Raw genomic sequence first — 21,405 nt, 5'->3', positions numbered from 1 at the left:
AGATCACTGTAGATGTGGTGTGGCATCCATATTTTGCCTCATCATATACCAATATCTTCCAAGAAACACGCTCGTCTTGCCCTACCCAAGTTCTGTCAAAGCTGGGCCCATTAGAGTTCTATGTTTTGAAATCCGTTCAATTTCTTAAGAAAAAGAAATCCAACAACAGTACACACAAACGGCTACCTGGGACCACCGCTTGCCCAACTTTTGTCCTCAGCCTCTGCAACACTCAATCAGTACTCAGTAGTCACTCACTTTCCTCCCTACACTTTTTTTCCTGGGAAAAAAAAATTCACCCCATTTTCCATTCCCACCAAGCAAACACCTCCTATAGAAAAAGCATACCCTTTTGTTTTCCTTTCCATTCTCTCTCAGATACCTTGTAAAGCAAAACCCACTTTAGCTCACATTTAGTGATAATGGTGAAGAAGCTCTTTTACTGTGAGTTGATAGTTCTCTGCCATCTGCTGCTAGCAGCTGCTGTGGCCGCCAAGAACCATGGTAATGTAAATCTGCAATCGCCCTGTTTCTTTGTTTGGTGTCAAAGCATTTATCTGCCTTCTACTCTGTTTTTTTCTGGCTGTTGTTTCTGTTTTTGGCAATTTTAATTGTTCATGAGGAGGTGTAGCAATTAGCATCTAACAAGTAACTCTCTGTGCCTGTGTATTATGTTACTTTTCAAGTGTAATTAAGGTACTTGAAAGAATTATTTGAAATGGTGTTGGCTAATTGGAGTAGATTTTACTCCTTTTGAGGTTTTTTGCTCTGTTTTGTTGTCAAAAAATGTGTAGGGAAAGGATGGACATTTGTACTTTTGTCTCCTAGTTTTCAGCTATCTGTGACCTGTTAGGAAGAAAGCTCCTAGAGTCAGTTGACACACACAGAGGCAACATATTGGATTGTCCGGGTTCCATAACAAGATAAGAATACTATTCTTTTTAGGGAAAGTGAGTAGGATCCTTCAGGAGTACTACAAATTAGAGAGATGTGAGGCCTCGGTTAGATGTTGCAATGGATATGGCTACTTATACTAAGAGTCGTCATGGAGATGTGTCGCCTTAGTCCCACATTGGGAAGATGATTAGTCTGTATGAAGGAGCTCATGAGTGCTAATTGCTAAGTCTCACACTGGTGCTTTACTAGGTGAGAAGGGGCTTTGTAAGCGTTTTTAGGGAGCTCCAATTGCAACTTGATTAGCCCTTTCGGACTGATGCAAATGTTGCTTGTGCTTTAAACTGCTCTAGAGAGACCACACGACGTTCGGATGTCTTGGACTCTTGCCCCTCCCCTTACATTTCTCCAATTTAGCATAGGATACCTCTTTAAATAGGCTCTGCTACCTCATTACACAGCCTGACATGACAAATAAATGGAGATTTGATCCCTATGTACTTCACCTACAACTTCTTTAAATTTGGAGCAGAGACATGGCTGTTATTTTTGTGGGGTCAGAACATTTATATGGGGATCACCATACTGTTTCCATTTACTTTAAAGATCGAACCATCCACATTTTGTATAGAAATAGACAAGCCCTCCCTTGATTCAAAGTTTATGCAGAGTTATGGGTATGATTAAGTGACCCCTTTCTGTGGTAGCAGTGTCAATGTCAATGTCACTGCAATGTTCTTCGATATCAAATCAATCGAACAAACTTCTAACACTTGTTCCACTTTTGAAAGACCTTGTGTTATATCTCCAGATCTCGATTTTTCATATATAAATGTAACTAACGTATCTCCTGCGTAAAAGATTTCTCCATAATGGCAATCAAATACAACTTCACATCTCCAACTTATTTCCAGCCATGCTTCTTATACTAATAGTCTATGACCCTCAACCTTTACCATGCTAGTATAGTAAAAAGTACTTCAATCAATCTTCAATCAATCAATCTTCAACCTTTACCATGCTTTAATTTTTTTTTTTTTCCTGTGTTCTATATTTAGTCTTCTCATGGATGTAACCCATCTTTTTCTGTGATATTTGAGGACAATTCAATGTAGTAGACTAGTAGAGCCCATTGTATATTCCTTCTGAATGCTATTATAATCCTGAAAGGAAGCCTATATAGTAGCTACTACATTGTTCACAATGCTACAATGTTATGTTGCTTTATCTTTAAATTTTATGTAGTAATAATTCAAACCTACTTGAACCATTTTCTGTTTGTTTGATGAAGGAAATTAGTCATTTGAGGAGGCAAATAATATTAAGTTTTTGGGTCAGTTGTACTTTATACAGCTTTAATCTTGGGGATTATGATTTATTGATCAATTTTGATTCATCTATTAGGAACTTTTTAAATGCTTATTGTTAGAATAGTTTCTGGTACGGTGTGAACACGTCCTCCAACCTTGAAAAACACGAAGACTGTGTTGAGCGTAATCTCCCTTCGATGCTCAAGTAAGGTTTCTGGAAAGGTGTATGTAATCTCTCAGATAATTCAGCGTGTTGTTCATACCTGGGGTTCGGCCTATAAATAGACTAATAGATTCACCCGGATTACTCCTCTTCCTTTGATCTTATCTGAGCCTTGTGGTGATTTTATCCGAGTCTCGTAGTTGGTTTGGACTGAGAGTAGCAGCCGTATGCAAACTCTAACACAATCTTTATGATATTTGGATAATCATGAAAGGGAGTTTGTAACTCAATGAGACTCAATCCCTGAGTCTTAGAAGTTGGTTTGGCCACTGTATCCGAATATAGTGATGAGATAATCCCCGGGAAATCAGGGGATTGGCAGCCCCCGGAAATATATTCCCGGGTGACCGTGTTTTGGTGATATCTTTCTTCCTTTCACTGATGACTTGGGCCAGGCCTTCATCAACTTCGGGTTATGTTAGTCAGGGCTTAACCTACAGCTCTGTTATTGGACTATGATCTTAGAGCCCACCGGGCTCTAAGATTTTCTTTCTTAGAGCCCACCGGGCTCTAAGAAAGAAGGATATTTTCCCAACACTTATATCAATTATGCATGCTTATATTCACCCAAACATTTTCTTAGCTTACATTATTACTTGCTGTTTGTCACACAGGAAATCCTGCAAGCGATCTTGTGGACATCATCAACAACAATCGAACTGCACAAAAGCTTTCACACCTAAACGACAGCCCTGGTCTTGGGTGCATGGCCTTGCAATATGTTGAATTTTGCAAGGATAACTGCACCAGCAACAACACTGTAAACTGCAAACCCTCAGAAGACGACTTCACCGAAGTTTTTGCTCCCAATTGCGGGGTGGAGCTACCGACTTTCGATATCCTAACTGGCCACATTGTTGGTTGCCAATCAAAGTATCTTGAACCATTGGTAGCCTTTTCCAATGTTCTTGTCAAAGACAAGAAATCATTATCTCTTGTGAGGAATAAATCACATACTGAAGTGGGTGTGGGCATGGTTGGGGTCCATAAAGGGCACTTCTTTTGGTGTGTTTTGTTCAGCAGTGGACAGACAAACTCTACATTTGTTCTTGAAAATCATGGCCTAGGGATCAAGCAAAAGAAAGGGTGCTACAGTGGAAGCAGTATTCCTTGCAATGGGGGGCACAAGATCAGCTCTGTGTTTTTGATTCTGAACATCATATCCATGGGCTTTTTGTTTCTTTTCCTGTTGCAACATTGGTAACAATTTGTTTTGTGACCATGAAAATCTTCATCAGACAATGCTCGGAAGTTTTGTCACATATTGATTTCATTTAAGAGTAGTAGTAGTAGAAAAATTTCATCATCCAAGCCGAAAATTCTTTCCACTTTAATCCGATTATGATTTTTTAGGTTATTGGTTTAGTGTTTCTCTGTTGAGTTTGAGTTGATGCAAAGAATAAATCTATGTTTCTTGATTGGATGACATGACCTGTTAGGTTGACCAATTGTATTCACTGCGTAATTCAAGCAAGAAATCTTGGAAATCGTCATTTGGTAAGAGAGAAGGCCAAGCCAAAGCTGGAATTATTAAACGCTTGCAAGTATAAATACATACTGAAAAATTATGTATATAGGATTTGAAGTCTAATTATTTTGGGGAAACTTCACAAAGGGTTCATGAATTATCACGCGATTTAAAAAACCTTCTCAAATTTTAAAACCTCTTAATTTTACCCTCTGAACTCTCAATTTGATGCAATTTACCTTCCTCCGTGAGTTTTTGGATGTTAAAAGTAATGAAATGATTTTTATACCCCTAAAACTTTTTAGAAGTTTTCGTTTGGGTTTAACGAAAAAAATTGACGAAATTGGGTTAATTGCATCAAATTGAAAGTTCAGATGGTGAAATTGAGAGTTTTTTAAATTTGTAAGGATCTTTTCAAAACGTGTGGTAATTCAGAAGTTCTAAGTGAAGTTATTTTAATTATTTATCTCCCAAACACCCCCACAATCACAAATGACCCGATTGGACGCCCACAAACATTTGAGCAAAAGTAGATTCTAAAATCATGTGGAATATTAACACAAAAGTTGTGTATAAATATGATATGGAGACATCATACACCAACAAAGTTACAGGAAATGTAAAAATACTCCTGTGATCAGAACATCTTTTCTCAATTCTATCATTCTTTATTCAAAGGAATTCTCACTTTTTTAAATTTTAAAGGAAGAACCGAAGGAAAGAAAGGCAGGGAGGAAAACGTTTTGGAGTGAGAGGAAGGAGAGGGGCAGTTGAAACTTAATTTTTTTTTTTTAATCTTTAAGAAGCAATTTTACTAAAAATTTGATTTTGGCCAATTATATTTTCATCTTGTGGGGTTTATAATTGCTATGAAAAACATTTGGGTTGTCTTGGTCCTAAGCACACTAGCTGGGCTTGAGCATGGGTTGTAGCTTAGGGTAGCTCCACCCCAGACAAGCCCAATTTTTCATACCTCTAAAGTTACAATTTACATATTACCCTACTATTATCATAACAATAATAACAACTATTTTATTAGGTAAAGAGAAACCCACCTCATTCAAAGCCTTTACAATGTGACAAGACAACTAACTAAACACGTTACAGTAAAATGATTAAATTCATTCACTTTAGAAAAAGCGGTAAACACGACATCAAAACAGAAATCATAAATTCAAACCATTTGTATAATTCACCGCCTACTATATCAACTTAAGCTTATTTTGAGATGAATTTATACAACACCTCATAACTTGCCTCAAAACTCATACAAATGTGAGATAAAAACTGATTCAGACAGGATGCCGTAAAGTAATTGGATTAACAAACATCAGGCGCAAAAAGGAAAGGAAACCAAGAACAAAGTTTTAAAAGTTGCCCTAACCATTAACCAATATTAGAATCTTTGAAAGCTTTAATTCCAGGAATTCACTTTCTCTTTCTCAGGAAACAACTTCAGCAAGCTAGGAATCTCAAAAGAAACAGCAAAAGAAACGATCCGTACCCATAAATTTGTTTTGTGTCAGGATAAATAATCAGCAAAAAAGGGATCAAAGTCAACAAGATCAATTGTTTTTAGATTTTAAAAAAAAAATAATAAATAAAGATTTTAAGTTATTGATAATTAAGGTTCTAGAAGTATTTCCAGGCTTACGATAGAATCTGTGAGATTCTGAGTGACCAAATCAAGTCATCAAATTGGTAAGCTCCAAACTAGCGTTACCATTTAAGTTGGTTGGTGATGTTACTGATGTACCATAAATGAGTGCAGGAAACACCGTACGCCATCAACCACCAGATCATAAAAACCCACATAAATAGCACCGAAACTCACCGTTTTACCTTTCTCTTAAGACCACTGACAAAATCAAGGACGTCACCAAAAACAGCGCCAAAAGCCAAATTCCAAAATCATTTACTCACAAAATATGGATTTAAAACAGCGCCTCATGCTAAAATCACAGTGCTAATTAATATTTTGCTAGAATTTCGAACAGCCAATCACAACCGTGGACCTTACGAAAAACAGAAACGAAGACCGTCAGATTTTCTGAAGAATAATTTCCTAATATTCTGTGACAAAAATGGCATCTTCGTAATATAATGACAAATCCCGTTCAATACTGAAGATTTTCTTATTTTCACTCAATATTTTGCTACATCCACTCCAAATTTGTATTACCTCTGTCATAACTACGGAGCGGATATAGCAAAAAAAAGAGTGGAATTAACTGTTTAAAAAATCAAAAATTGTTTTTTAGATGAATAAGCAAAAACAAATCAGAATTGTCCTAAAAAAACGTTGTATTTACGATTCATACCCCTGAGAGCCATCGGAACATCTCACTGATCTCTTCGCCGACTCGATTGGCTTCGAGGTCTATTTCTCCGGCCCCGGTGATATTGCTCCGGCGACTGCTTCCGGAGAAGAACCTTCCGGAGCTGCGAAATGACAAGGCGCGCGACGAGAGAGAGAATGAGAGCCTATCGACGTACTCCTTGAGCCAGTTCCTTCCGCCGCCTACCTCAGAAGCCAGACTCGCCTCCATCGTCTCCGGCAAAGCTCCGCTCTCCTCCTTATCTGACACGCTCCACCGGTGCGCGTGGCTCATACTGATCTCTGAGTCTTCATCCACAAGGTACTCAAACGATCCGATGGAATAGGACCTCCGCGCTTCGCCGGATTCTCCTTCGGCTCTTCTCCTGCTCACATTTCCAATCTCTAGGCGGAAACTCTCGCCGGCAGCGGCTCCGTTAGACGAAGCGAGCGAGGCCTTCATGAGGTCGGACTCCGAAGCAAAAATGGCCGATCGGCAGAGCGGACAGCTCTGATTGGATTCGAGCCAGGCATCGATGCAGTGCGCGTGGAAGGCGTGGCAGCAGAGAGGGAGAAACCGCAGCTGGTCGGTCGGCTCGAACTTGGACAAACAAACCGCACAGTCCTTTGACGATGTACTTGACGAGCGTCGAGTGATGGAGGAGAAGGTGAAGAGAGGGAGGGAATCGGCGATGGAGGTTCTAGCGATTTCGGGGGACACGCGGCGAGCGGAGAGAGGGTGAGTGTCGGCGGTAGTACTGACAGTGGCGGTGGTGGTGGTGGATGAAGAGGACGCGTGGCGGAGGCACCGGCGGTTGAGGTGGCGGAGGAGGAGGCAGAGGGAGATACAAGCAACTATGGTGATGAAGAGGATCAGTACGATGATGAGTACGCTAGGGTTAACGGATGATGAAGACGATGCATGAGGCGGCGTGGAGGAGTCGGAGGGGATGTAGGTTGTGAGATCGCTCAGGAATGGAGGCGGTGGAGACGAAGAAAACGACATGGAGATTGGAGAGGATTTTCAGAGAGAGCTGAGAGAGAAATGGCGCCGAGGAGAGTAAAAATGCGGAGGGGGTGGGGGGTCATGTGAGAGGTCACGTGAGCGTGAGGAGGTCTACGGACCGTGAGGTTATGGTCCTTATGGAGGAGGTGAGGCTGGGTCCGGGTCCGGGTGGGTGAACAGAAACTCATTGATCAGTGTGGGTGGGTTGGCTATGGGGCTGTAAAAACTACTGCTGCTGCTGTTGGTTTAGTAACTGTTTGGGATTACGTTAGATAAATATAGTTTTTAAGTTAAAAAGAGTTTTTAAACAGAAATTTAAGAGTGTGTTTTGGTAATTTTTAGGTTTTTTTAACCCTTAAAAATATTTTTAATTTTTTTTACCAAATTAATATTTTTTTTAAAACAATTTTTTTAAGTGTTAAAAATATTTTTAAGCTCTTTAAATACAAATATGCTCTTAGCCGTGCTTAGGTGGAGGTTAGTAATGGGGTGGGTGGCCACTAGCTAGCACTGGAGGGTACCTTACTCTTAGCAAGGTGACTTTCTTTCTAACTGTTTCTTTGTGTTTTTCTTTCTTTGCATGGGAAAACTGAAGAGTTTGCTGCGTGCATGTCCTTCGCAAGCATGGACTAGTGTCAATCAAACATTTTGATTAATTAAAATGGATCTCTTTTTTTTTTTTAAATGGTTTTAAAAATGTGTTTTGATTTTGGGTCCAAAAAAATGTTTTGATATGATCAAGAAGTGTTTTAAATTGTTGGTATTCTTTTTTTTTTTTTTTTTCGGAAACTTCACTTTAAACCCTAAAATTATTGCGCGTTTTGAGAAGACCCTCAAAATTTAAAAACTCTCAAATTACACTCTTAAACTTTCAATTTCAATCAATTTACCCCATCTGTCAGATTTTAAACGTTAAAGGTAATAAAATGATGTTTATACCCCTTACTATTTTATAAAATTTCAAATTTACTCTTAATTTTCTTTTTTTAAAAAAATAAAAAATTGAAGGGTAATTTGGTATTTTTAGGCATTTCCGGCTAAAACTAATGGAGGGGGTAAATTGATTGAAATTAAAAGTTTAAGGATATAAATTGAGAGTTTTTAAATTTTTTGGATATTCTCAAAACGCGCAGTAGTTATAAAGTAAAGTTTCTCCTAATTTTTATTTATTTTTTACCGTACTTAAGTCAAATTCATGAAACAATGCATGTACCTATTCACAATAATTGAAACTAGACTATAGTTAAAATTGCCATTTTATTTCGGGTCGTTAAATAATTAATTTTACCTGTAATACTTTATAATTTTTTTTTTTCCTTTTATCTTATTTTACTATAAACATTGTGTGAGGTTAAAATGAAAAAACAAAAAAACATTTGACCTAGATATGTGAAACCTATTAAAATTTGAAAGTCAAAGAAATTCGATACACTAAGAAATAGAAAGTCAACATAATTGCTTGTATGAATGATAGGAGATCTGGCAAAGCCATATAATCTCTAACATTAAATTGAGTTTTTCGATAAACCGAGCCGCTAATCTATTTGTTATTATTAGTTGACCTACTAAATTATATATTTTCAATGCTACAAAGGACACATAAGCAATATTGGAACATTAAATAAATAATGTACAATTGGATAAGAGTTAGGTGGTATACTAAATGGAGACGCAAACCAACAAGATAGGCGGTCCAATATTATTCCATAATAATATAATATAAGCATGTAACTCTCATTATCCCCCTATTAAGGGTAAAACAAAGTGGCATGACCATGTCATTATTCTCTTCCATTATGTTAATATTATTATCTTGTCGCATGATCATCATCTCTCTCTCTCTCATGCATGCATGATGCATGTGTGCCGGGGTACTTGCTTTCTTGACAATCTTGGTATGCTCCGAAGACAAAGAATCCTTTTTTGTGCCAAAAAATAGCAATGGTTGTTGAGTTTACAAGTGGTGTTCCTAATCCTCAGAGAAGAAAGAAAAGGGGAATAATTAGAAATGCTTTGAAATATAGAGCGAAAAGCGGCCCATTTAACAATTAAGTGTTCTCGAGAATTGGCACATCTTGAAACCTTTGAAACGGTCCAAAAAGAAAAAGAGAGCCGGAGGTGATTCTCTAAAGTATAAGTAAATTTGTAATCATAACCTTGAAGTTAAAAATTTTGTCGTGTCGGCATCTCAAGTTTTGGCCTCTTTTAATTTTAACAATTTATGTTAAAATGTTCAAAATGCCCTTTTAAAAAATAATAACAAAGTAAAAATTCACAAAAAGAAAACCAAAGCGTTTCTATTTTTATCCAACTTAATGCTGTTCTTATAGAGATGATCTAACAAAAGTAGTGAGAATTCCATATATAAAAAGGGCAAGGTGGCACAATATTTATTCCAAAAAAAAAAAAAAACAAGAAGAAAGCCCCCAGAAGACTTTCAAAAGGACAACTCCAATTTATGAATGTATATAAACAGTGAAAAACTTGAATGCTAAGATCAGTAGTTCAGAGAGAGAGGTGGGTGAAGGGTTTAATTGAATCAGGTGAGCTGCAGCCACTGCCCCAAACAAAGCATTAAACTTTGGGGGATTGAGAAACTGCATCAAAGGTGAGGAATGGGCCACCTGGCATGGTCATTAAAAAATGCAAGTTTCTTTCTGTTGAACATGAACATGATAAGATGGTATTCAATGCAAGTCATCCACCTCTTCCCACTTTCTTCAAACTTATAATTATTGAAAAAGCTGTAAATACACAACCCAATACCATGTAATATAATAATAACACCCCCATGATTTAAAAACAAAAATAAATAAATAAATAAAAGTAACAGCCCTTCTCTTCTCTGTCCCTCTGTCTTTGCTTCCTTTGGACTCCTGGCATGCTTTCCAAAGCTATGAATGTTGGTCTTGTTTTTGTGAATGAAAACTGAAAAGCTCTCCTTCTTCTCTTTGTTTTTTCAGTACATGTTTATTGTACTTGGGATCGAAAGATCCCCAGAGACAAGGGGTGACACAGGCACCCTTTTCTGTGTTTTTTATTTTTTTAATGTGGTTTGGTCGACTTCACTGCTAAGTCATGGTTATAAAAAGTTTACTGCAGTGTGCTCAATTAGGAAAGAGGCATGCCAAATGCCAAATGCCAATGCAATCATGGTACTAGATTTTTGAGTTTGGCTTCCTTCCACTGAAAAATCACCGAGTGTTCCGGTAAAAGAAAAATAAAGGGTAGAGATTGTTCCAGTAAGTCTTCCTTAATCATCTTATTTCCAACGTTAATTTAATAATTTTGTAGTGGAAACAAGCCAAACTCTTTTCTTTTATGCATTTACTCACTTAACCAGCAGCAAAGACTTCATCTTGTACTAATTGTTTTTTTCCCTCTCCTCAAAAACATTAAAAAAGAATTGATATTTGGATTTGGTTTTTCTAACGTTAAAAAATTACAGAAGATCTCGTTTTTTTTTTACGGCACCTAAACCAAATCCATAAAACCAAACCAATATCAAGTATCAGACGAGCATAGCAAGTATCAATTTATTGTGTTCCACATTCTAGAAACGTCAAAGGCAACTTGCTAACCAAAACAATCATTGCAAAAGAAAATATTATTATTTTTAATCCCCCTAAACATGTAATCAAGAAAATACATCTTATCCATAAAAAATCACTCAACCAAGAAGTTTCAGGAAAAGTAACATAAGATAGACTTCTAATCCATCCATCAAAAGTACTGAGAACTACCAAAGATATAGAAATCGATGGAAAAAAAAAAAAATCGAGCAAATTCCTACAAAAATTTAATCCTCTAAGGACCAAACTCTTCACAATCCCGTGAATGCCTTCTTCCCACCACCAGAAGAGCCAGCTGGAATGACTTTCAACACATTGAACCTCACTGTCTTTGACAATGGCCTGTAAAATGAATGAACATTTTAAAATATTAAGTTATAATAAGTACAGCCTGACCGGAAAAGTGTAATATTGGAACACTAGAAACCAGTGGAATCATTTTAAAGGGGGGAAGAATAGGATCAGCGGTTAATTTAAACCTGCATTGGCCGACAGTAACATGATCTCCTTCTTTCACACGGAAGCATGGAGAAATATGTGCTGGAATGTTCGAGTGCCTTTTTTCATATCTGAAAAGCAATACCAGAAGATGGATAATGTAACTTATAGAAAGAAATTGAGAATGGAAGATAGGGCCACGAATCCAATATTACGATCATGCATTAAGAAAACTTCTTTTTGCAAGCACAGATTTATCACTAGTCTGTTAGAACAGAAAACGAAGAAATGGATTTTGAAGATGAGAGACCATGGTATATATATGTAAGAAGTTATGTTCATGCCTTTGATATTTCTTGACAAAGTGAAGGTAGTTCCTTCGAACAATGATGGTCCTCATCATCTTGGCACTGTTGCAAGTGCCAGCAAGAATACGTCCTCTGATAGAAACATTGCCAGTGAACGGGCACTTCTTGTCTATATATGTTCCTGCAAACAAGCGATGCCATCGGTTGCAAAAATCATTCTTCAAATGGGAATTTGAGAAAAATCATGAATTCTTAATCAGTAGCAAATTGGCATATAAGAATATGGAAATACATGCATGTGTATCGGATGCTAATGAGAAAATTACAGAGATTTAAATATTGCAAAAAATAAAAAATAAAGTAAAAAAATAACGACTGCTTTTTTGTGCGAGCAATGGTCATGTGTGTAAATTAGCTATAATGAGACAAGTTCAGCTCAAGTTTTCAATTTATAGATTATGAGTGAAGAACAGGATGGAGCCATCAAATCTGTAAGAATCTTAGCTCACATTTGATCTCATAGAAAAATCCATTAGGCTAGGCCCATCAGTAGTTCTCCAAAATTATATTGTGCTAATGCTTAAATTAAGTCATTGATTACATATGAAGCTGCGAACTTAATTAGATATGAAGAGAACATCCAATTTGGAAGCCTAAGACTACAGGCACTACAACAACAACGAAGAACTTTAATGTCTGGAAACAAATACCTTTGCTGGTTGATTAAGTTGTTCAGTATCTTATATTGGTTTATGACACTTGTATCATTGCACACATAAGTGTTAGGGCCGGTAATTTAGACACAACCTGAAAACTCGACATGAACCCAACATGAAATCAGCAAGTTAGGGCTAAGAGATATGACATGTTTAATTAAATAGGTCAGGTTAGGATTGACCTATATTGTCTTATACCCATGCCTTGACACAACCCAAACCCGACACACGATATAAAGGTTTGCAATTTTTTATACAACCCACGAACCCAACATGAAATTAGCGAGTTAGGGTTGAAGGGTCTGACCTATTTAGTTAAATGGGTTGGATTAAAATTGACCTATATAATTTTATACTCATACCTCAACACAACTCGAACCCGATATGCAACGAATTGTCACCCTAAGTGGACTTTAAGATAGCATAACTAGTCAACCAATTAGTTTAACAGGAACAGTTTTAGGATGTGGATTTACCTCTTTTTTTTTTTGATAAGTAGGGTGTGGATGTGGATTTACATCTTAGGTTCTAAGAGTAAAAATTATGTTACCATCAACTGCTCAGAATAAACCTTAGATACCAACGAGTGTGGACTTTGGCCTATGCATGTGCAGGTGTTCATACAAGCAGATAATGGAGTTTGATCTATCTAAGAGGAAGCATTGGAAAAGGCAATCTAAAAAAATTTAATCAAGTTCTTTCACATTTGGAATTAGTTTGCCCACAAACAGAGACTTATAGAGAACAAACATAAACCAAATCTGACAAAGCAAGCAAACCTTCAATTGCCTCTCTGGGTGTCTTGAAACCCAACCCAACGCTCTTCCAAAAGCGGTTCCCACCCTTTCCAGGCCTCTTACCCTTCCCAGATTTCTTTGAGCTAAAACCAAACACATTCCCAACAAAATCAAAAACCACCTCACAAAAAATAAGACAAATAAACAAATAAATGCAAGGTAATGAAACCTAAATCCATTTTTTCAGTACCATAGAAACACCTTGGGCTGCTTCAGAAATGCCTTCTCAGTCTGCACCAGTAACACATAAAATAAGCATCAAAGCAACACTTTCACTTAAAAGCTTGGGAAATTGTAATATCTTAGCCTCAGCCTATAAATATATTCTCAGTTAGATACCAAGACTCAATATATATATATATATATTACATTTTCTAGCCAACCAAACAGTGCATAAACACCCAATATTCAGTCTATTACAACAGTACATGAATAACGCCGCAAAACCTAACATGCCATAAGAACAGCAATACACACACGGATATATATATATATATATATATATAGAGAGAGAGAGAGAGAGAGAGAGAGAGAGATTGAGATCTGAACCTGTTCAGCCATGGTTGAGAAGACTGGGAGAAAGTGCGAGGAAGAGTCGACTCCAGAAGCAGAAACCCTAAAGGAAGCCAAAGGAAGAGACAGCAGCTTGTTTAGGAGCTTTATAAGTGGTCTCTTATGTGGCACTTTAGTTGGACGGTGGCCAAATGAGTTGGGCTGTGACATGGGATTTTTTTTTTTTAATGGTTTATAGATTTTCTAGTTAATTAGGGTTCTTAAAATCTTAATTATTATATTTAATTAAATACTTTGAATTTTACATTTTTAAATATAATAAAAAAACATTTAATGAATTACAAAACTTGTAGGATTCATCTGGTACATTAGAATGATGATTACCTAAATACGTATACAACAAACTAGAATGTAATGACGATTTATATTTATTTGTTTGACAACAATACAAATTTTAACCAAAAATAAATAAAAATACTGTTACTTTAAAAAATAACTTAGTGTCCTAGTAATAATGACGCAACCAGATAACAAAATAGCTATTTTTGGGTCTATTATTGCCTACGTACAAATAAATGTGAATCATTTACTTAAAAGTAATAACTATAATATTAATATATTATAATCTGACTTAATAATATTTGTTTGTGATTGACCTACTAGGGGTTCTTGTTGATACCTTTTTTTTCTTACAAAAAAAAAAAACGTGTAGGGTTTGGACTTTGATGCCCTAATTAGTTTTATATTATATTTGAGTATGTTTAATATGGTGAAGAACACACAAAGGCAGTCATTACTGTCCCAAGTATGATCATAGTAATTTCATTTTGGACAAGGTTATTTATTTTAATTATTTTCTTCTGTAATTTCGTTGAGTAGACCAACTTCCATACTTATATGCCCAATTGCCCATGGGCTTCATGTTTCCTGAATAACGTAGGATTCGTAGCATGTCAAGTTCTAAAAAAAGTTCTTCGCTATGCAATGAACAAAGCCTTCTTGTGGGCGTTATTCCAAATAAAGAGAATCAAAACACAGTATTAGCATATATGGTCAGAATGCTATAAATTTTACCAAATTTAGTGATTAAATACAACACCATAAATGGGAATAGGATCCTCTTTGGTTCAAATAAACTGGATAATGTCCAATTAATTATAGTGGATAAATAATTTTGTCTTTTCACTTTTTAAGGAAACAAAAATATTCTTCCACTATAACTAATTGGATATTCTCCAGTTCAAATGAAGTAGAGATGATCATAATTCCTGTAAATGATAGTCAAGAATTTATGGACAAGACAGTAATTCATTGATGAACCTCCAAATAAGAAGATGATTTCCAATTATAGAACCCAAATATGCAAGACATTTGACAATATCATATTGCAAGATAATCTTCCAGTGTCATAACTGCCAATGATATGTTGACATGCCATAGACTAATGTATAGTGCTTTACTTTTGTCATTATATATATATATATATATATATATATATATATTGTGAATCAGAATGGTAATAAGTAACATGAGACCCAATAAAATGGTGGAGGAACTTGTATTTCTTCCAAATTTGAGTATGAGTTGTGTTTCCTAAATGTGACTTTATCATCATCAATCCATTCAACATGGAAAATGCACCTTTTTGAATGTCATATTACAAGCAATCCAAACACAAGAAATTATATATTGGGGGATCTTATGATCCATCTCAATTGCCAAATCCAAGAGTACATGATCCCTAATCCAGAATATATAGAAATCAACATAAGGGGTACAAAAGAAAGCTTATCACCAAAAAGTAAGGGATGCAAAAGCTGGCCCCATATCTCGACCGCCAAAAGACCTACCAAGTAACTCTTCTCAACCCCTCCTATAACAAACCCTTCTCCTCTCTTGGCAGTCGCGTTGGAACTTCTCTTCTCCAATTGATCAACTTTTTTCTTTATAGGTGCAGTTTCTTCCTTAGTGAATTGTGCAGAAAATGCAAGCCACATTATAATGGAGTGTAGCAGCAGCAAGAGGACTTTTATTGGGTATTCTTGGGCTTCAAACAGAAGAGGGAACAAGGAGTAGCAAGAAACTGCAAAATAGCATAAACACATTCCACAAATTAGCGTACACGTTTGGAACCCCGCCCCCCACGAAAAAATGCTGAAGGAAAGGAAAAAGTGAATGCAGGAAAGCTATTTAGGGAGGACAAGTATATTAATCCATGCCATACAATGTCCTAAATTATGAATAGTGCATCTATTTAATTGTTTCCAAGGTTCTAAGTTAAGTCATTCAGAAAAGCTTCACCGCATCAAAATGTGTATTATTTAGACACTCCCATCCATAAAACTTATACAATTACCTAAAAAAAGGAATTTTCAGGATTTTGCTTTGGCCTGATATAAGATTCAAAATACTGTCTTTTTCTTGCCAAATCTATTTGGTAATTAAGCTCAACTCAACAAAGCCCAAGCAAAGAACCATACCATTACTTGTTCATGATTCCCACTCAATTCCGTGCTTTAATTTGCAAGACTCAATATTTGACTGAAATTTTAGACTTTAAGTAAGGGTAATAAGAATAACAAGTGATGATTCACCAAAAAAAAAAGAATGACAAGTGATGAGAAACTATGCAGTTGGAAATTTATCCATAACAGCAAACAGTAAAGGAGTTTATGGACAAGGCAACATGGTGAGAGCAAAACATAAGTAATGTGCCCATGAAGGTAGTCTGGGGTTAAGGAGACAAAAGCCCAAAAACAGAACTCATATATGATGCTAGTTCTACCATTTTTAGTACACACAAGAATCACGCTAAGAGGTTATGATTGTTCAGAGAATTACGTAAATCCCAAGAGCGGTGCACAACCAAATTTCAAACTAAAGACAATTTCTAAAATCAGAAAGACAAAAGAGACAGCAGAAAGCAAACACTGAAATAAAACTGCAGCATCTAGCAAAATCCCAGGTCAATGCAAATGCATCTTAAAGCATAATAACCTAAACAGAAACAAAAGGACCCACAAGTAACCCCCAGTAGCTAATAAAGAGATGGCACAAGCAGGAAGAAGCTTACCTATTGATAGCAAGAAATAATGCCTTGCATTGTCCAAATTTTGCACCGCAACAGTGGCAAGGGGAATCACAAAGTGGAGAGATGCTTTCTCATGAACATGCCATCCAAATAAGAAACCACATGTGTAAGCATAGGCTACCCATCTAGTAATCATCCCTGGCCGGGGATCTCTCCAAGCCTTAATAAGACAAGGAGATAAGGCAAGCAGGACCATTGTAAAGGTTGTCAAGGGGGTGATCTGCCATTTCATTCATTCAGATATAGAAATGAAGTCTCACTGGCATTTAGAAATTAATTTAGATAAAAAGCAAAACCAAATTTCATCAACCGACCTCCATGCTGAAAGAACAAAAGGTCAAATCCTCAATCAATAATCTCTTACAAAGTAACCAGCTCACTAAATGGAGATGGTTAATAATTAATTAATGAGCTTCCCTCCTATGGCTAGCTTATATTGTCAATAAACTAGAACAAGTAACACCTGGCAGTAGAGCCAAGGAAATTTTTTTCTAAACACCAAATAACCAATGCCAATGAATTTAACCATCTTTGATCAGTTTGGTAGATTTACAGCATCAGGTTCAGTCTGATTACTTCCCAATTATGTGCATCTTAGTCAAGCTTGCCTTATAGAATTACCTGAGGTAGTATAGCGAAAGGTGAGGAATCCCCCACTAGCCCACCAGTGAATGAAGCTGCTGGTATCTGAATGGCAAACCCAAGCTTTTTAAGGAAAAAGGCAAGTCCTTTATCTAAAATAATATAAAATGTCCAAAAATTTGGAGCCCAATATGCATGGCAAAGTCCTCTGCCGAAAGGAAACATACGGTGAAGGACTTGTTGTATCTGCAAGGAAAGAATTAAATTATCAACACATATTTAAGAATAATACAAAGTAAGGAGTGATGGCTTTCAGCTGTTAGTTGTTAGGCTAATCTGCTAAAACATAAGCTTTAGGCAAATTGTTCCAAATGCCATTATCATTAATTGTCCAAAGGGCAGCATACTTGCGTTACATAGATCCCATAGTAACTCTTTCAACAAACTTCATTTGTTTCTCATAACTTGACTAGAGATGTCATAGGCTTGATGAGTTCCACATTATACGATTAAGATGTGGGTAAACGTGAGAAACTGATGCAATGTTCAACAGGAACTTAGAAGTCCATCAAGCTATCCCTTAGTGAAGACTGCCCTAAATTATGTGAGCTCATGCATTTCCTTTCATACTCCACCTTTATTTATTCTTTAACCATCTAAACTAATGATTGTTCAAATCCAATTCATATTCGCATAAATCAAGGGTAATTCAAGAAAAATATTGAAGAAAAGATGCATTCAATCCTATTGAAAACCATTTCATGTGATAAGTACATAATGTGTCAAAAATACGATGTGCAAAGTTAAAAATAAGATTGGCTCATAAAATATATATATATGATGTGGCAAGTACCCAATACTACTTTGAACTAGATGAGATTAATACGCATTAAGATCCTTGCAAGTGAAAAAAAAGAAACCCACTAAAACAGAGATATTTATTCTGAACAGTGTTCCAACTGCATCAGTTAGGTTTCTTATGTTGTGGAATAAGCCTTCCCAAACCCAATCAAACATGTTAGAATTGTATAAAACATATATCCATGTGTAATTATTAGCGCAAACAATGATTGGTTATAAACTCAAAACTTCATACGAAAATTTGTTATTTGTACACTTTAACACTATAAACAAGTGCGTTTTCTTTTGCTTGCCTACAAAAAAATAACTTTACTTGAACAATAACAAAGAGAAGCTTCAGTTAGTTTCAATCTAAAATTCAAAACATAATTAATAAATAAACAAATATAAGACAAAGAAACCTGAATTTCTGTCATAGAGGTTCAAGATCAATGTTGACTATTTGGAACAGAATACTCTAAAATATTAAAAAACCATGAAAGAGATGGAATATTTTGTTCCTCAAATTCTTCATAAACGCATTCATTACTGAATCTTGAACTTGTTCTACTTGCACCTTCAGGTTCTTAAAGCATTTTATGTGCAATGAAGATTCCTTTACATGATTTCCGTAGTTTATTTCTCTGAACTAGAACACAGTAGAATAGGAATTCAAAATGTAGTTAAGAGACAAACTATTACTTAAACTTACTTAACCACGCTGCATTTAGACCTACCTACAGTCACCTTATGGGAAATGTTTTTGTTCAAAAATCATGACTTCAGCTCTTTCCTCAAGATAATTTCTTAACTGAGAACTTCCAAGCCAACTCCTTGGATTCACATTAACAAAAGGAAAAAATAACTTATTTCTCATCTAAAAAGGAAAAAATTACCAGAATAACACAGTACATTAAACAAAATTACACACCTATACATCATTTTGCAAGGTTTCACAAATATAAACTCAAGTCCAAGGATTGAATAACTAGCCACAAGCAAGGGTTGCTATGATACAAGTTTTTCCCACAATGGCAAAGATAAGAGAATGGCACATAAGAGCAACATTACCACCTAAAACAAAAGCAGCATAAAAAAAAAAATGGGAGTTCATTCACCTGCCCATGATAGACAAACGGTGCATACGCCGCTGCAAAAACCGCTACAACCACCGCCCCCAAAACCGAAAGCCGCCTGAAGCCCCTCACAAATCCGCCCCAACAGTAATGCCGCAACAAGTACACAAAATAAACGGGCGCCGCCACCGCAAACAAGTGCTTGAAGCACAACAGAACCGCAAAAACAAACCCGCCCATCAAGTCTCTCCCTTCCTCCAAATACGAAAGCGACATCAGTAAGAGCCCCAACAGAAACCCATTGTACTGGAAATGCATATGGTCCACAATCACAAGCATCGGGGACCAAATGATCAATACCCAGATCGAAATTCGCCTCCTTGAATCCAAATCCTTGGTCAATCTATAAACCCCATATAACAAGCACAAATCAGACAAGATCACAGTGATTCTTTGGAACAAAACCACAGTGTCGGAGCTATAGTTGAGGCCCTCTTGGAGATGAACGATTTGGGTGTCGATGAGGTTGGCGAAAATGGAAAGAACGCGCTCGAAGTAGGCGAAGAAGGGAGGGTAGTCGAGGGTCCAGGGGCTGGTCTCGTCGGAGTACCATTTGGAGAGAGGGAGGGAGTGGGTGAGAGCGAGCCAGTGGCGGTGGACCTCGAAGTCTGTGCTATGGTAGGATGGGATGAGGAGGAGCTTTACGCAGGCTGCCACCCCGAAGAACCATAAAAGCTCTGACATAGATGCAGGTTTGTGAAAACCCCAGGAACTCTGCGTTTAACGAAGCCAAGTAGCCAAGTTTCATTCAAGCATCCCATCCATCAAACACCTTGAGAGCGTGCGAAAAGTTGCAGCTCCATGTATACCTTAACTTCTCAAAGCAAACTCCATTCTTTAACTACTAAAGGCCCCTCTTTTTTATTTTGCCTGCTCAATTTTAAATTTTAATGTAAACTCAGCAGATTATTTATTTTAATTTCTACTTTTTATTTATTTCTTTTTTCTTTTAACACCACAAAAATCTTCATCTATGGTCTCTCTCCATTGTTTTGGGGATGAAACCTCCGCAAAAGAACCGGCAATGTTGAAAGAGCAACCCAACAAAATCAACCAACACAACTCAAGAATACTCTAAACCGAAACCCAACCCTGAAATTTCAATACAATCAATCACCTATTCAGTCTAAATCTATAGGACGAAGGGGGATAGAGAGGGAGGAGAGAAAGGAGCGTTTGAGGAGAGAAGCACTGGATGGTGGGCGAAGGCACTGTTGGTCGTCGTCCTAGGGTGGCGTCTCCGATCTGGGTGGACGTGGCGTCGCCGGAATCCGAAGGCGTGGGGGTGGGGGAGAGAGAGCAGAGATGTGTATGATTTTGGGGAGAGAAATTTTTTTCCTTTGGAGGCCGAAGGAGATAACGTGTAGGCCTCACCAAATTCACCGCGTACCGATTTTTGACCTCCTATCGACCGATAGCCGATCAATTTCTACTGACACCGATTAACTAATAGGCGGTAGGTGAAACATTTTTTTTTTTTTTTTTTCGACAAATTTGGTTCAGTAAACTAAATAAAATTTGTTAATTTAACCGACTTTACCGACTAACTTCTCCAATAATTTTCAATTTTTTCACATACCAACTTTACCGGCCGCCTATCAGTGGTCGGGACAAAAATTTGACGAAATAAGTCCGTGAAATTTTCGACTTTACCAACATTTTGGCGAAACAAAATTTTTTTTACCGACGCCTAACCCTAATAACGTGGGTCTATGTGTGAAGAAGCTAGTGCAGATTTTGGTGAAAAGACAAAACAAATCGAAATAAAATCATTTATTCCTCACCAATTGAATGGACCGGTCAAATAATGAAGGGTAGAATTGTAATTGAACACTTCTCAAATAAAAGTTACTGCTGAGAGGGCTTTGCCACTTTTTATCTATCTTTAGCTAAAGATATCCAACAAATTGCAAGGCTAAATCGACACTACAACCATTGAGAGGGTAGTGATTTAATGGCCTAAGAAAATTCTCAAATGGTCGAAACATGTATTAGGGCATTGGTTCGAATTTTTACAATAAAGAATCATCTCATATGCCTAATTAGTATTAGTCGTCTTGAATTCTTATTAATGTCCTGATGAGGCTAGATATGATTCAATCGGACTTGAGGAAGCGCCTGCAGTTTTGACCGTTTAAGCCCCTCTTGTGTAGCTCCCAGCAAGTAGGTGATAATATGGTCACACCCAACTATA

The 21,405-nt window shown here is 36.8% G+C and overlaps 4 protein-coding genes across 4 annotated transcripts; 1 reads left to right on the top strand and 3 right to left on the bottom strand.

Annotated features, from left to right (window-relative positions):
- The first annotated feature begins 244 nt into the window (after positions 1-244).
- Positions 245-3,782, top strand: LOC132167344 (uncharacterized). Its single transcript, XM_059578289.1, has 2 exons — positions 245-504; positions 3,042-3,782. The coding sequence occupies exons 1-2, from the start codon at positions 423-425 to the stop codon at positions 3,629-3,631; spliced, it is 672 nt and encodes a 223-aa protein (XP_059434272.1). The 5' UTR covers positions 245-422; the 3' UTR covers positions 3,632-3,782.
- Positions 3,783-5,484: 1,702 nt separating this feature from the next.
- Positions 5,485-7,412, bottom strand: LOC132167343 (E3 ubiquitin-protein ligase ATL4). The gene has a single exon (XM_059578288.1). It carries the CDS (start codon positions 7,216-7,218, stop codon positions 6,211-6,213), a length of 1,008 nt encoding a protein of 335 aa, XP_059434271.1. The 5' UTR covers positions 7,219-7,412; the 3' UTR covers positions 5,485-6,210.
- Positions 7,413-10,805: 3,393 nt separating this feature from the next.
- Positions 10,806-13,707, bottom strand: LOC132185501 (small ribosomal subunit protein uS17). The gene is made up of 6 exons (XM_059599270.1): positions 13,599-13,707; positions 13,240-13,280; positions 13,032-13,132; positions 11,573-11,717; positions 11,270-11,359; positions 10,806-11,132 (listed from the first exon to the last, which is right to left on the bottom strand). The coding sequence occupies exons 1-6, from the start codon at positions 13,608-13,610 to the stop codon at positions 11,042-11,044; spliced, it is 480 nt and encodes a 159-aa protein (XP_059455253.1). The 5' UTR covers positions 13,611-13,707; the 3' UTR covers positions 10,806-11,041.
- Positions 13,708-15,224: 1,517 nt separating this feature from the next.
- Positions 15,225-20,567, bottom strand: LOC132166253 (probable dolichyl pyrophosphate Glc1Man9GlcNAc2 alpha-1,3-glucosyltransferase). Its single transcript, XM_059577042.1, has 4 exons — positions 19,194-20,567; positions 17,275-17,481; positions 16,636-16,873; positions 15,225-15,645 (listed from the first exon to the last, which is right to left on the bottom strand). Exons 1-4 carry the CDS (start codon positions 19,893-19,895, stop codon positions 15,245-15,247), a joined length of 1,548 nt encoding a protein of 515 aa, XP_059433025.1. The 5' UTR covers positions 19,896-20,567; the 3' UTR covers positions 15,225-15,244.
- Between the last annotated feature and the right edge of the window lie 838 nt (positions 20,568-21,405).

The sequence above is a fragment of the Corylus avellana genome, chromosome ca1, assembly GCF_901000735.1.
Source record: "Corylus avellana chromosome ca1, CavTom2PMs-1.0".
In the NCBI taxonomy this organism is placed as follows: Eukaryota; Viridiplantae; Streptophyta; class Magnoliopsida; order Fagales; family Betulaceae; genus Corylus; species Corylus avellana.
Note: the sequence above shows the minus strand (reverse complement) of the source record. Positions and strands in the feature narration are given on the sequence as shown.

Coding starts and splice junctions, on each gene's coding strand:
- LOC132166253 (XM_059577042.1), bottom strand. CDS start 19,895: ATGTCAGAGCTTTTATGGTTCTTCGGGGTGGCAGCCTGCGTAAAGCTC. Junction 16,874..17,274: donor CTTTCGCTATACTACCTCAG/GTAATTCTATAA, acceptor ATGAAATGGCAG/ATCACCCCCTTGACAACCTT. Junction 15,646..16,635: donor TTATTTCTTGCTATCAATAG/GTAAGCTTCTTC, acceptor GCTATTTTGCAG/TTTCTTGCTACTCCTTGTTC.
- LOC132167344 (XM_059578289.1), top strand. CDS start 423: ATGGTGAAGAAGCTCTTTTACTGTGAGTTGATAGTTCTCTGCCATCTG. Junction 505..3,041: donor TGTGGCCGCCAAGAACCATG/GTAATGTAAATC, acceptor TTTGTCACACAG/GAAATCCTGCAAGCGATCTT.
- LOC132167343 (XM_059578288.1), bottom strand. CDS start 7,218: ATGTCGTTTTCTTCGTCTCCACCGCCTCCATTCCTGAGCGATCTCACA.
- LOC132185501 (XM_059599270.1), bottom strand. Junction 13,133..13,239: donor CAGCCCAAGGTGTTTCTATG/GTACTGAAAAAA, acceptor GTTTGGTTTTAG/CTCAAAGAAATCTGGGAAGG. Junction 11,360..11,572: donor TTTGTCAAGAAATATCAAAG/GCATGAACATAA, acceptor ATTGCTTTTCAG/ATATGAAAAAAGGCACTCGA.